Raw genomic sequence first — 15,538 nt, 5'->3', positions numbered from 1 at the left:
AAAAGGTAGGAAGTAAAGCAAAACAAAACAAACCTCTGCAGAGGATAAAGAGTATGGTGCTGTGAGAGAGAATGAGGAAATCTTTTCTTGACGCCACTGAAAAGGAGAAAGAAGAGAGAAGACAAAATGGCGGGTCAAACCCTGTGGCAACTGAGAAGCGACCCCATGGATGTCACCACAAAACCTCCTCTCCCTAGGCAGTGGATGTTGAGCCTTGAAAGTGATGTTTGGGCTGATTGTGAGAGTGATCGAGAACCCTCAGAGGGACCCCCTAAGAATTTCTATCACTTACCAAACTCACATTTAAAATTAAGACCTTACCCTAATGGTGTGACAAAACCCAGGGTCAATCTATGGCAGTTGATGAAAAACAGGTAAGTTAGAGCAGATTCCCCAACCATAGAGCTCTTTCCTGGAACAGAGATCCTTCACTGGGCTCCACAGACCCCCAAGATATCTATGAAGAGATTTCAGGGGGTGCAAGAACTTCAGTGGGGTTGGGGAAACTACATCTTTATTTTCACTCACACTAAACTGAAAGTAACGGTTTCCTTCTATAATGAACACAGGCAGGGAATCACAGGAGTGATTTCCATAGGACCTCTGCCTTTGTCACCAAGAGATAACCATCCAGCTTGACGGTCAAGCTATGAAGAGTGGAGAGTACGATGTATTTCCTATTTCAACCAAGAGGAAATTTACACTTATTTTAAAATGCATTCTGAACAGAGATAAGAATCAATGGCTCTAAAACCTGATTCTTCAATGTGAATGTGGAACACGTGACCTGTGACTCCTATCAAAATGCGAATTGTGATTTAGCAGGTCTGGGGTGGGACCTGAGACTCTGCAGGTCTAACAGGCTGGCTCTCAGGTGATTTGGGGACCACACTTTGAGTAATAGGCTGCAGAGATGCTTGGATGTAGAGTTTTAAAGAGGATGATTCTTATTTAGACAGGTAGAACAAGTCCTTTGAGTCCTTTCAGCTATGGAGTCTATGAAGCTTGGTGTGCATTTGACACCTCCTATGACAACATGAAAAGTTATCTCAAAAATATCCTCTTGGCGTTTATTAATTTCTATGGTTAGGCAAATTGTTCCCACATCTGTGTCTCCATAGCAGTTTGCTGATAGCTGTCTATGGTTTCATTTATCACATGGTATTAATGACTGTAGTACATGCTCCCTGTGCTTATGCTGACCACGCCTTCCTCATCTTTACCTCCAGTGTCTATCAGAGGGTTTGGCAGATATTAAGTTGTAATGCACATTTGGCAGGGAGTTTATTGATGCCATGGTTTCTTTCTCAATCCTTGAACTGTGGGTTCACATTTGCATTTAATTCCCAAAGCAATTTTGGGAGATAAAATATCTTCTGCCTAATTTTCCGCATCACCCAAATACTCCTTTTTACCTGGGGCCTACATGCTTTTTAATTACACTTCCACTTGTCTAATTTAGCCTAAGAGGACTGTTTGTAATTCAGAACCACAACCAAAGATAGAACTGACACTTCTAGGTGCCTTTCAGTCAAAAGACTTCCTGGCAGAACAATTTGTAGTTATTACAAATGGGGTTGATAGAAAGTTCTGCCACATGTTAGCTAAAGGCATGTAGTGTAAGTTGTGGATGCCCTGAAATGGCCATAAAATAAACTCTGTGTGGTTCTAAATCCCAGGTGTTTGGGTCTTAGCCTTCTTAACAAAGGCCCATACAGGTATGTTCAAGGGCACTGGAACTTTATCTAAACCCAAGTCCACAATCACAGTGGCGAAGGATGGAGCATTTTGAGTAGGTTGCTTGTATTTGGCCTGAAAGGGCCAGGCTGGCTTGGATGTATATGTATGTTTTTCTGAAAAGCTTTCAAGCTTTCATTGTGGACACACTCATTCCTTCTTGGGGAAAAGGAGGCAGAGACACATGTTCTGAGATTGTCACCTCGAGTGGCAGTTCTGCCAGCTCTCCTGCTCCACTGGCCCTTCGGGTGGGATTTTCCCACCTATAAGTTCAGCTTGGTCTTCCCTAGTTCCCTGCCAACTTCCTCCTTCAGGGGAAAATCTGTTGCGCAGCTTTCCATGTCCCCGTCTGGTGGGATTTGATGTGGTGCTCACCCTCACGTATGCCTCCCAGAACTTTGAGATTGTGTAGCTGTTGCCTGTGATTTCTGCATCTAATTTCTGAAGCTCAAGTCTCCTTCTTCCCAGGAGGCCTTTCTGGGATGTCTGGGCTTCTGTGTTAATTCACACTCTTAATTCTTGTTTCAGGAATGTTCTGTGAGTACTGGGCTTCCCTCTTATTCTACCATGTCTCTTATGAATTGCCATGTTTCTTTCCTTGGGGAATGGATCTTGCCAGAGGTTGGCACTTTGAGGAAACTTCAGATGATTATGGCTGGATTGCCTCATCTTTGAAGTAACATTGACCCTGTTAGTCAACTTCAGTCATCTGTGGGAGAACTCCAGGACTTCTAACCCTCAGGCTGCTATTCCTCTGAGCTGTGCTTCTGGATGGCACTTTCCTGGAGCCCCATTCCTCACCATGTACTCCCAGCTCAGCCCCAGAGCCGTCCTTGTGAAAGTACCTCAGATCACATCACTCCTCTGCTCAGAACCCTCCACTGGCTCCCATTGCGCTCTGAGTGGAACACAGAGGCCACAAGGGACCTATAAGACCTGAGAGATCTGTCTCCGGCCCCAGAAGTCCCATCTCTCTGACCTAAGACCCTACAGTCCTCCTCAAACACGGCCACCCTACTGTTCTTCCAACACACAGGCCCATTCCCAACCCAGAGTCTTTGCGTTTGCTAATCCTTCTCCCTGGGAAAATCTTGCCCCACATGTTTGCATGGGCCCATCCTTCTCCTCCTCACTCAAATGCTGGCTTCTCAGTGAGTACCTCTCTGGTTACTCTATGTAAAATTTCAAGCCACGCTCCTCATCCTTCCCCCACACCCACTCCCTAGTTTTCCACTTGGGATTGATTTTTTTTTCCTAAGCCCTTATTACCAACTGACATATTTTACCAACTTATTGCGTTTACGGTCTCACCCCCACATCTAGAATGTAAGCTCCATAAAGGCTAGGATTGTAATTTTTATCCTCTACTATTTAAAAGTATTTGCTGAGTGGCTGTCTATTAAGTATTTGTTGACTAGATGAATGAATGAATCAGGGTTTCTTTCTGAGGTGATGAAAATGTTCTAAAATTGGTGATGGCTGTACATATTTATTAATATACATAAACTAAAAACCATTGAACTGTACACTTTAAATACATGAATTGCAAGGAATGTGAAATAAAGCTGTTTAAAAAGAGAGAGGCATGGTATCTCAGCCATCCTAATGCAGGAGTTGGCTTGTGTGTGTTCTGTGCTCTGTGTGAGTAGATGTGAGGTCGTCTGAGAACATTGGCGTGAGATCTGAATTAGGAGGCAGCTGAACAATAGTTATAAAGTAGGGGCTCTAGAGTCTGAGGACCAAGTTCAATCCCAACTACTCCATTTTCTGGTTGTGGAAACTTTGGAAAGTCACTACATTTCTCTGTAAGTTTTTAATCTGCAAAATGGGCTGAAAAGAGTACCAAATGCCAGTGTTGTGAGGATTAAATCAGACAATTTCTGCAAATGGTTTAGCATAGCATATGGCCCCATGGGGTGTGTTCAATACACAGTTGCTACTTTAATTTTTATTATTGTTATTATTTTCTGGAGTCCTAGGGATGGGGTACTGAGAAAGGAAGATGGCAGTGGTTGTAGCTCCCAAAGCTATTATCTCCCATTAAAATTCACTTGGATTTTCTCAGGTCTGTCAAGGCAATCCCCGGTTTACACTAAACCTGACCTCTGTCCACATATTCTTTCACTGCTTGATCTTACTTCAGTAGTTCACAAACAAGGCAGCCCATCAAAAGCATATGGAGCTTTTAAAAATAAGTCCTTGAGCCTCACATTTAGGTATAGAGCAGTGGGTCTCAAAGTGTGGGTCTGGGACCAGAAGCATCAGCATCGCCAGCCCTACACAAGGCCTGTTGAATTGGAAATTCAGTGTAGGGCCCAACAATCTGTGTTTTAACCAGCCCTCCAGGTGATTCTGATGCATGCTCAAGTCGACACTACCTGACCAAGTGGAATCTGATTTTTGATAAGCTCCTCTTGTGATTTTGACCTGCTCAGTTGCATACTGTCATTGGGAACAAGTACTACAATGACAGCAATACCCTGATCCATCTATTACATAGTCATGACTAAGCCATCCACTGTTTGCAACCTATAAGCAGAAACAGCCTCAGAATTCTCTTACATGGACAGGACTTCAGCAATGAAATGAACAGGTCATGTAAACACCTTTGAGAACCCATTTCCCCTGGGTACACTACTTTAATTTCTGTTAAGCTTATTCACTTGTTTTTGGCACAAGCTTGTTTTCAAGGCTACTTTATTGCTTGATTCATTTAATTTATCTGTCACCAAACATTTTTCATGTCCCTACTCTGTGTCAAGCCATCAACACCAATGCAATGTATGTTGGTGCAGCCACTATGGGAAACAGTATGGAGGTTCCTCAAAAAAGTAAAAGTAGACTTGCCATATGATCCAGCAATCCCATTCCTGGGCATATATCTGTACAAAACTATAATTAAAAAAAAACCAGGCACCCCTATGCTCATAGCCAATGGCTATTGGCTATTCACCCAAGACATGGAAGCAACCTAAATGTCCACTGACAGATGAATGTATAAAGAAGATGTATATACAATGGAGTATTACTCAGCCATGAAAAGAATGCAATCACACTATTTACAGCAAAATGGATGGACCTAGAGATTATCATACCAAGTGAAGTAAGTCAGAAAGAGAAAGACAAATACCATATGATATCACTTATATGTGGAATCTAAAATATGACACAGGGACTTCCCTGGTGGTCCAGTGGCTAAGACTTCGTGCTCCCAATGCAGGGGGCCTGGGTTCGATCTCTGGTCAGGGAACTAGATCCCACATGCTGCAACTAAGAGTTCGCATGCCACAACTAAGACCCGGCACAGCCAAGTAAATACATAAATAAAAATATTTTTAAAAAATAAATAAATTAAATAAATAAATAAATAAAATATGACACAAAGGAACCTATCTATGAAACAAAAACCAACTCACAGACATAGAGAACAGACTTGTGGTTGACAAGGGGGGGTGGAGAAGGGGAGGATTGGGAGTTTGGGATTAGCAGATGAAAAGTATTATATAGAGGATGGTTAAACAACGAGGCCCTACTGTATAGCACAGGGAACTATATTCAATATCCTGTGATAAACCATAATGGAAAAGAATTTTAAAAAGAATATATATATATATATATATATATATGACTGAATCACTTTTCTGTACAACAGAAATTAACACAACATTGTAAATCAACTATATTTCAATTAAAAAAAAAATGGATTGTCACATTTCCTGAGAAAACATTTTGGAGGACAAAACTGATCATTCATGGAGATGATGGCATTTCCTTTCATAGGGAGCCTCAGGAATTGGGTAGACAACATTCCATACAGGCCACTTAAATACTGACTTTTCTAAATGTAGGCGAGTGGACTGTACAGTTCTTTTTGTATCACTGCAAAGCTACACTACTACATAAAAAGTGAACATTTATTTGCAGCATGTTCTTAATTTTCTTAAAGATAAGTGTGTAATTATCTTGTATGATTTCAAAAATCCCAAAAAACTACTATAGCACAAACATGAGTTAGTGAAAATAAAAATAATAAAACATAGCTTCATTGGAGAACAGAGAGGAACTTAGTAAAGATACTGGAATAGTGGGGCTTGTAAAATATCAGTATGGTGGATACTATTTGGCCTATGCAATTTCCATTTCTAAGAAATGATGATTTTGTTGCTTTTTAAAACCAAAGTACTGGGGTTTGATCCTGCTTTTAAGTTAAGCACATGTTAAATCACATGTCACAATATGGATCTGAGAAATGCCTCTTATCTCCCTCTACAACCTGGCATCAAAATAAGATTATTCAGTCAGGAAGCGAAATGAAAGTGCCAGCCAGACTTGCTGCTGTTTCCTGTTATGTTATCCAAGGGCATCAAAAATTTTCTATAGAAAAGAGGGCTCCAGCTATAGAAACAGAAATCACATTTTTCAGGCTTACCAGTTTAATGTGTTCTCGCTTCTGGTATTTTTCGCTATAATACTGTTCTTGTCGAAGATTAAGCAGCTGCTGCTGTTGTTTGTCCTTCAAGTCTGTTGACTTTTGGGTCATTTCGGCATCCAGGGCAGCAAGGTCTTGCTCAATTGTTGATGAACCATGGTCAGGGCTGCTGGGTTCTGATCTGCAGAGACACAAAGCTTGACTCACAAAATATGTAGGTCAGAGCAAGGTGGAGGGAGGGCTGCACACCAGAGTCCCTCTTAGAGACTCTGTTTGGAAATAAATATTTCGATAAACCACTCGAGACAGGCTGATACCCCAAGGACAAGCTTAGCAGCAGAAGGTCTCCAAACACAGAAAGTAGATGAAATTTGTGCTGCTCTAGAAAGAGGTAGTGGCAGAAAAGGAAAGCCAGGAGGCTCGGGGCCCTGGCAGTGGTGGTGGAAAGAATGACAATCCCCCCTTGGGAAAAACAATGTCTAATAAGGACTTTTTGAGGCTTTTATTTTTTATTTTTTAACGTGGCATGTAGAATGTATTTTCCAGCTACATTTCTCCTGTACACTCTGCTGCATTGATGATTCTGTAGGGGGAGTTGAAAAGGTGATGAATTTTGCATCTGCGCGGTGTAGATTGACAACAGAGAGCATGTGCAGACGTCATGGGCCAGCAACACTCCCAGCTGACACGTTCTGTTTCTTGACATCTTTTAATAGCAAGATTTGTTATTAAAATAAGTTTCTTTGGGGGCTGAACCAACTTCATTGATATCTCCACCCAAAATGGCACTTTGGTTCCAAGAGAAAGGAGGATGAATTGGGTTCATTCTAAAATATTTATCGAGTGCTCACTCTGTGCAGGGGGACTTTCTTTGAGTTATTCATAAAGAATTATATAGATATTTTGACGTTTAGGACTAATGTTGAATCAAAACAAAGCAATTCTCACTAACATTATTGTGTTAAAACATACAGTGTGATTCCTTCAAATTCTGTGCTCTTACTTCTTGTAGGACAAATAGAATGAGAGACAGTGTTGGAAACGGGGTACCAAGAGCAGGTCTGTTCTTTTCATTTATATGGAAACCGCTGCAGAAAGAACCACCTAAGATACCCAGCACATCAGATTCGGTCTCCATGTTTTCACTTGCGGCCAAGTGGAACGAGTAGAAGAGGTTTCTTGAATCAGCTGGTGCTAATTCCTCTTACTTTCTCTTTGAATTAGGCCAACACAATGGTGCCACATGGAGAGGCAGTTGGTAGAAGCTAGTGTTAGGATCCTGTTTTGTCAAATAAGGGATGCAGAATTCCCTCAAAGGTTTCTAAACATCAGAATCACATGGCAGCACTGAGGTGGCCCTCCATCCTGGCATGAGTACAAGTCTATTTATCAACATCAGAGGAGAGGAGCATTGGAGGGGTGACCTCTGTCTTGGCATGAACATGAGATACATTTACAATCTGCTGCAGCAGGAAGTTGGTGTAGCCAGAACATAAAGTGTTGCTTCAGTGAGCCACAACCACCATAGCAGAGGCAACAGGGCAACATTTCTTGACCACTCAGCAGGTGCCAGGGACGTTCTGCCTTACTTCTGGCTTTTACAACAACCCAGCTAGCAGGTGTGACCATCTCCTGTTTACATTTGAGGAAATTGAGTTTCAGTAAGACAATTTTCCTAAGGACACAGTATGGGGGAGCAGCAGTGCAGCTTACCCAAGGACAGACATCTAGAAAACAGCAAAGTCTGTGCTCTGAGAACAACACAGTGTGTGACAGAAACCATCTTTGAATGATCTACTCTTCACATTATGTGAAAACTCAGTTAAGACTATGGATATTTGAATAAGAAACTGATCTAATATAACGTTGTACATATGAAACTTATATAATGTTATAAACCAATGTTACCTCAATAAAAAATAAATCTAAAAATTATTTATTAATTCATTAGAAAATATAAGTCCATTACATATTAATATATTTTGTGAAAAATAACTATACTTTCAAAACAAGAAGAAAATCAGTGAGATTAAAAAAATCTCACTGGCAAAAAAAAAAATGAATATAATGGACATTATGTCCATTTATTACTCTGAGGAGTTTTCAGGATTTTAATGTGTATCATGGGGGGATGGGAAATGGACAGACATAATCAGACCTCAGTGTCTTTGCCTCTTGAAGAAAAGTTTCTCCTGATGTATTTTTTGATACAAGATGCTTAGGGATTTTTGTTTGTTTGCTTTTTGAGGGAAAGTAAAGAAAAATAACCAAGGGACGAATGTTTCTGCATCTTCTCCAAAAACAGGGTTGAAGATATTATCCCCTGTTGCCTAATGTTGCCTGTGTATGATCCAAGAGATGAATTCTTTTGTAATTTAATACCAGGAAAATGTTTGTCCCTCTTGGAAAAGCAAGTGTCCTTTAATCAGATAAGGAGAATTATCTAACCCGTATTTCCTTTTCTCAGAAGCTAAGAGCTAACTTTAGTGTTCAAGGACAGAAATTACATTAAATGGTTACTTCTGTCCAGTCGAAATACAACACGGGTCACATATTTGATTTTTGTCCACATATGTGATTTGAAATTTTTAGTAGCCATCTTAAAAAGTAAAAAGAAATGAGTGAAATTAATTTTAATAATATATTTTACATAGCTTGATTATCAAAAATATTATCATTTCAACATGTAATTAAAATCAATATACATCAATATAAAAATATGAAATTTTTTTTTTTTTTTAGTGAAGCCTTTGAATTCTGGTGTGTTATTTTATACTTGAAGCACATTTCAATTCCAATGAGTCACTGTTTGTGGTTAGTGACTCATGTGTTGGACAGCAGATCTGGTAACTGGTAGACAGTCTGTGTGCATATGCATGTGTGTACGTTTTTTTTTTCTATTTTTATAGGATTTTTATACATGTCGTCTATGATAAGTTATTTTAATATTCTACTGGAAGTTTGCAGGATATGACATAAATAAATGAATACAGGAATAAACAAATGACTACATACATATCACTAAGATCAAAATTTAGAAGTTTTAGGCCAAGCTTTGCCTGAACTATTTTGTAACCGTGGGTAAATGTTAAGCCTTTCGTTTTCAGATTCCTCCTTGAAGAAGTGATAACAGTTCACCTAGATGGCTTCTAAGGCTGCTCCAGGTCTAAAAAATGATGATTTTGCTGCTTTTAAAAACCCAAGTACTGGGTTTTGATCGTGCTTTTAAGTCAAGCACATGTTAAATCATATGTCACAAGATGCATCTGAAAAATGCCTCTTACCTTTCTCTTAACCTGGCATCAAGATCAGATTATTGAATAAGGAAGTGAAGGGAAGGATGGAAGGATGTGGTACAGCCTGCCTGACTCTTAGCTTCTATGCTCACATAGTTTCCCCACAATACCATGTTAGGCACTTTGGGGTGATAACTGAGTAGGTCGTGTTCACTGCTGTGTCCCCAGGGCACACAGAAAGCGCTCAATAAATATTGGTTGAATGAATGTGTGAGAAACGCTTCTCCCCAGCACGGTCTGAGTACATGGGGCTGTGGGGACTCTTAGGCCCCAAACAAGGATTATCTGTACAGGGCTTTGTGGGTTTCAGATAGGGCAGCAAAGGGCAGTAGAGGTTCTCTTTTCAATAAGACAAGTTGCCTCTTCAGCTTGGTTCTAGCCCACAGCAAAATGCCACACCCCCCAGGTTGGCAGCTGCAATATGGCAAGTCAGCCAGTTGGTCTTGGGCCTACAGGCTAGAACTCAAGGGTAGGACTTCCCGCATATCTAGTCTCAGAATTTGGTCAAATAAAGAAATTCAGTCTACAAGCAAAAGTGAGCTGAGAGGACACAAAAGCTGTAGAGAGTGGAGGGAGTTGGGTGGCTTTCCTTCTTTCAGTGGTGTAGATCCAAAACGTGGTGCAAAACACTGAAAATCCATCAACTAAACTTCAATTAAAAAAAAAAAAGAGGGGCTTCCCTGGTGGCGCAGTGGTTGAGAGTCTGCCTGCTAATGCCGGGGGACACGGGTTCGGGCCCTGGTCTGGGAGGATCCCACATGCCGCGGAGCAACTAGGCCCGTGAGCCACAATTACTGAGCCTGCGCGTCTGGAGCCTGTTCTCCGCAACAAGAGAGGCCGCAATAGTGAGAGGCCCGCGCGCCGCGATGAAGAGTGGCCCCCACTTGCCGCAATTAGAGAAAGCCCTCGCACAGAAACGAAGACCCAACACAGCCAAAAATAAATAAATAAATAAATAAATAAATAAAAAAGAACTATCAAGCAAAGACTGTGATATGACAATTTGCGAAGGAATAAATATAAATTGACAATAAATATGCCAAAAAATTCAACTTAATAAGGAAATGCAAATTAAGATACTAATAACATCACTTTTTTCTCCATCAGTTTGCACTTTCATATCTCGCTGATAGTTACAAACTGAAACAGAAAAGTCTTTAAATTGATCTAGGGATCCCACTTCTCAAATTTTAAGAAAATAGGAATATATGAAAAGATTTATACATACATATTTATTAATACATTTCTTATAATAACAAATAATCAAAAACAACACTTACATTCATCAATAAAAAATCATTTAAGTTAATTGTAGTTTGTCCATTCAAAAAAAAAAACACTGAAAATCCATATAAATGACTCTCCTCCTTTATACTATAAAACAAACAAAAAATACCCCTTCAACTTACTTTTTCTTACTATCCTTTTTGGCTGTCTTTTCCAAAGCTGCCCTCCTTCGCAAGTAGTCATTCTGGATTTCATTATATTTTGTAGTGTGTTCTTTGATAAGGTCAGTGGTTTTCTTGTGGTGTCTCTTAACCAGGTCTTTCATTTCTTTGTAGTGCTTCTTTTGAAGTTTCACAAACGACTTCTGTTGCTTTAGCTCTTCAATTGTCTGCGCTTCTACTTCTGCAACAAATGGGTATGAGAGCTGAGAGGCCTGGAAGGGCTGAGAGGACAGAGCAGTTGCTGTTGAGCAGTATTTTTCTGACCCCAGCCCACTGGATCTTGAGAGCAGAGCTTGGAAGTCAAACGTGTGCTCCAGGCTGGCTTTATGACTTGCTAACTTTGTGACTATGTTACCAAATTTCTCAAAGACCCAATTTCTTTACTCATAATTTTTAAAAAAGTTTGGGTTCCCTAGAAACAGAGCCCAAGAGAGGGATTCAGGTACATGTGATTTACCAAGGGGGACTCTCAGTAGGAGGGGAGTGAGGGCAGCAGATACAGAAGAAGAAGTAGCTAAACAAGGATGTGGCCTTGGCTGGAGTCCGGCTTCTGCCTGATCCCAGGGGGAGCTCTGGAGCATGAACTGTACTACAGAGTTAGTGTCACCTTGAGGCAAAAAAGCCAGCTTTTTGCCTATTTGGGAATGTCAGTCGTAGGGAGGCATAAGCTCCTGGAGAGGGGGCTTCCTTTTGGCTGAGGGCAATTTTCTTTCTTTCTTTCTTTCTTTTTTTTATAAAAGATCTCCCACACAATCTTCAGCTATCCCTGTGGTTTGCTAATATGTTTGCAAATGGCACTGCACCTGCTTTTGTATAAATTTTGGATGCCTAGAGCATCAAATGTATCCGGGCATTGTCAGAGACATTGTGTCATAAATAGCTCAAATGGATATAATGAGATATGCTCCATGATCGACAGAGTAGCAAGATATTTATCAGATAAGAAATCCCTCTTCATGATCAGTGTGCCTTCCATGAGGGCAATTTTCAAAAGCAGAGGAAGCTATGAGCTGTTAGGAGCCAACGTTTACTACAGCTGGGAGCTGGGTGCCACAGATGGTAAAGGGGATTTTGGTGGGCACTAACAGGATCCACTTTAAAGATCACACAATTTCTACTTTTTAGGGTTGTTATGGTGATGATGAAATAAAAGAATTAATGCAAAGTTTTTAACATAGTTTCTGGCAGTGTGCCTGTTAGAGGCTTAACAAATGATTGTACAGGTTCTACAGCACCATTTCTAAGGGGCACTATTCACAGTATAGGTATTGTAGGTTTGTATATTTATCACAACATTGCTCCAGTATAGATCATTAAGGTGAGGGAAGGCCTTTCTTTGCTGTGATTTGCCCAAAGGTACCATAAGGGTTGGTGGTAGTTTATATCACTACATAGTGTTTTATTTAATGCCAACAAAACATTTAATGTGACAGAGCTTGATTTTAAAACAGCCTGTGTTTTACTGACTTGTTTAATCAATTGTAAGAATATGCATTTAAAAAATATGTTAACATTTCTAAAACTAAGCTGCATCGTGTAGTCAATGGAGTGTCACAATTTGTTGGTGCTTTTCTTTCTTGGCCATCCATGAGTAGTGGGGTACCTTAAAAAGGATGGTGCCTTAAATTCAATGAATTATCTTTTATTTAGACCTAGATTAAGCCATAGGTCACATGTTTTCATCCTTTGATGTGAACTTTCTGCTTCTGGGAACAAAAATAAGTTATGATAAATATTTAGAACTGTCAAGAGATTCAGAAATAATATATGCCATGAATAACAACAGACCTGAATAGCAAATGATATATCTAGTGGATAAACATTGAAATCAGAATAACAATTTATGTTCTTAAATGATAAGGTCTTTAAGCAACTGAAATATGTTTCCCTTTTTAATAATGCATCTATTCTCCTGACATTTGATTCCTTTTGAGAAAGAGGCCAGGGAGAGAATCAGGTACATTTATTTAATGGTTTCCCTCAGGCCCAGATGGACTCATTATGGTTGCATAATGACTGATTATATTAAAATTTATAATCCTAAGGAATTGCTGCAGTTTTGGTGACAGATTCAACCTCACTTCTTTAAAAATGGTGTGCAGCACATCAGCTGTGGCAAGTTTAGCAACAGGGTTCAAGATGTACCAACCTATGACTAAAAATAATTCCACGGAAAGTATTATTTTTTAAAAAGCCCGTGGATGAAAGGCTATTGTTTGAATATGTCCTTAAACATAAAGGTAATGCCCATTTATATAAGGAAACAAATACCACTCATAAATCACCCAGAGATAATCACTGCTAATATATTGATATAGACACCCACCTTTCATCTCTGCATTTGTGTATTTTTAAATAATATTGGAATCATGCTCTTATTTACACTTCTGTCTCTTGTTTTATGTGTGAACATTGTATTGTTTCCCATGGAATTAAATCTTTAAACACATGTTTTCTTTTCATACATTCCTAAAGTAATTTTTGGATGCATATTTTATGTATTATTTTGGTGAAAACATAAATACACATCCCTCTCAATTTTCACAAAGTGAAGAGGTTTCTGTAGCCACCACTTAGATCAAAATCAGAATATTATCAGCGCCCCAGAGGCCCTCTTTTCGGTTCCAGCCCTCCCTCCCACCCCCTAAGTATAATCCAAATCCGTGTTTCTAAGAACACAAATTACTTTTGCCTGTTTTTGAACTTTGTGTAGCTGGAATCATAAAGAATGTGCTCCTTGGTGTCTGTCCTCTTTTCTTCAACATTATGCTGTGAATTTTATCCATGTAGTTGTGTGTAACTGCAGTTTATTTATTTCTACAGCTGTATCCTATTTTATTCTGTGACTATACCACAATGTATCCATTCTACTGTTTATGGATATTTAAGTTGTTTACAGTTTTTGGTTCTTATCCATAGTGCTGTTTTTTGTGTACACTTCTGTTGTATGTTGGGCCAACATGCTACACACTGCTACATACTGCTAATTGTGTTAAAGAAAGCTTGTACCAATTTTAGTCCCACTAGTTTAAGAAATTAACCAAATATAAAATATTCCCAAACTGTATCATCATTCTTAAACTCTGTGTAGTCTATGGTCACAAACAGTTCATATTCTGCATTTCTAAAATATGCTTTATTGTGGGCACTTTGGGAAGATTGCATTCCTGTTCACTGGGTCACATTTCCAGTATGAAACTATTCCTTGATTCCAAAATATATCTTGTGAAATTATGTTATTTTTTTATTCCAGTAGGGTCCTATTTGCCAAGTATGGTTACTTCTCTGTGATTATACTGTGTAACATGGCTTGAAGTAGGATGTATCTGTAGATGGTTTTAGAAGAGAAATATTAATGATGTTATATTTCAAAGATGAAATCTCCTCTCCTCTAAATACTTACCCTGCGTAATATTCAGCTGCCTAATTCCATAGGGAAAAAAGGTGGTATTTACCTGTTAAAACACTCTGAATAAGATCTTCTGTTTTGGCAGGTGCCTTTACAGAGCCTGAAAAAGAAAAAAATAGCCTCTTTTAACTTTTAAAATTGTTTTCTTCCTGTAAAACAATGTTTGGCGCTTGACTCTAAGTCTCTTTATGGAGAAATTACAAATTGCGGGAGAAAATTATCCTAAAAATATTCTAAGAAATGTCTTCAGTTTGTAACTTTGGGGCAAGCCTAATTAAATGTGAATCTATATGCTCCAGTTATAGAAAGGCCATTCCTCCACTTTGAATCAAAACTTTGTCAACAAATTCAGTTTAGGCTACTGCTACCTTCTGGCCATAACAGGAATGACAAGTGATCTTTTAAAAATCAAAGGCTGACCAGCAGGCAGGAATATGGTTGCAGGCAAGATCCATTAGAGGGTGCCAAAATCACTGGACAAACGTTTAAGGAGAAACAGGATAGTTGCATAGTCTTAAAGTGTCTCCACTAAGATATCAATTAACTATAAAGGGGAAAATTGCAACTTTCAGTGGAGAAACCTGGCAGATGGCACCTTAACCAAGTGATCCAACATCACTGATGATGAGACACAGCAACATCAGATACCCCCGACATAATGCTCTCAGAACAGCATTGCTTCTGTGATGTTCTTGCCAAAAATGCGTAATTTTAGTTTAATCATGAGAAAACATCAGGCCAACCCAAACTGAAGGATAATCTACAAAATAACTGACTCTTCAGAAGTGTCAAGGGCATGAAAGACAAGACAGACTGAGGGACTGTCATAGATTCAAGGAGGCTAAGGAGACATGACAATTAGTACAATGTGGGATCCTGAGCTGGAACCTGGAACAATCAAAGACATTAGTGGAAAGCAGGTGAAGTTCAAACAAGGTCTGTGGTTTAGTTCAGGGTATTGTGCCAATGTTAATTTCCTGGTCTGACTCTGACAGATGTTAATGCCAGAGAAGAGGGTTCCAGTTTTGCAATGTATTCTGTGCTATTTTAAAAATTATTCTGTAAGTCAAATGATTCCAAAGCACTCAGGTAAAAAAATAAAATGCTAAATTCTCTTTTACTCTCAAAAGCACAAGGTTATATTCACTATTTAAATTAATTATTCATATTCTAGGAACACACTAAATGTTTGTATTTGGTATATAAAAACTTCATTTGA

The 15,538-nt window shown here is 39.3% G+C and overlaps 1 protein-coding gene across 5 annotated transcripts in view; it reads right to left on the bottom strand.

Moving 5' to 3' along the window:
• Positions 1-15,538, bottom strand: part of PLCB1 (phospholipase C beta 1) — a 690,926-nt gene that overhangs the window by 87,909 nt on the left and 587,479 nt on the right. For all 5 annotated transcript variants that reach the window (XM_059895827.1, XM_059895829.1, XM_059895828.1 and 2 more), the window contains 3 exons: positions 14,366-14,419; positions 10,872-11,091; positions 6,167-6,347 (listed from right to left, as the gene is read on the bottom strand). In XM_059895827.1, coding sequence (XP_059751810.1) covers positions 6,167-6,347; positions 10,872-11,091; positions 14,366-14,419 — 455 coding nt within the window. The remainder of the gene's footprint in view (positions 1-6,166; positions 6,348-10,871; positions 11,092-14,365; positions 14,420-15,538) is intronic.

The sequence above is a fragment of the Balaenoptera ricei genome, chromosome 15, assembly GCF_028023285.1.
Source record: "Balaenoptera ricei isolate mBalRic1 chromosome 15, mBalRic1.hap2, whole genome shotgun sequence".
Classification (NCBI taxonomy): Eukaryota; Metazoa; Chordata; class Mammalia; order Artiodactyla; family Balaenopteridae; genus Balaenoptera; species Balaenoptera ricei.
Note: the sequence above shows the minus strand (reverse complement) of the source record. Positions and strands in the feature narration are given on the sequence as shown.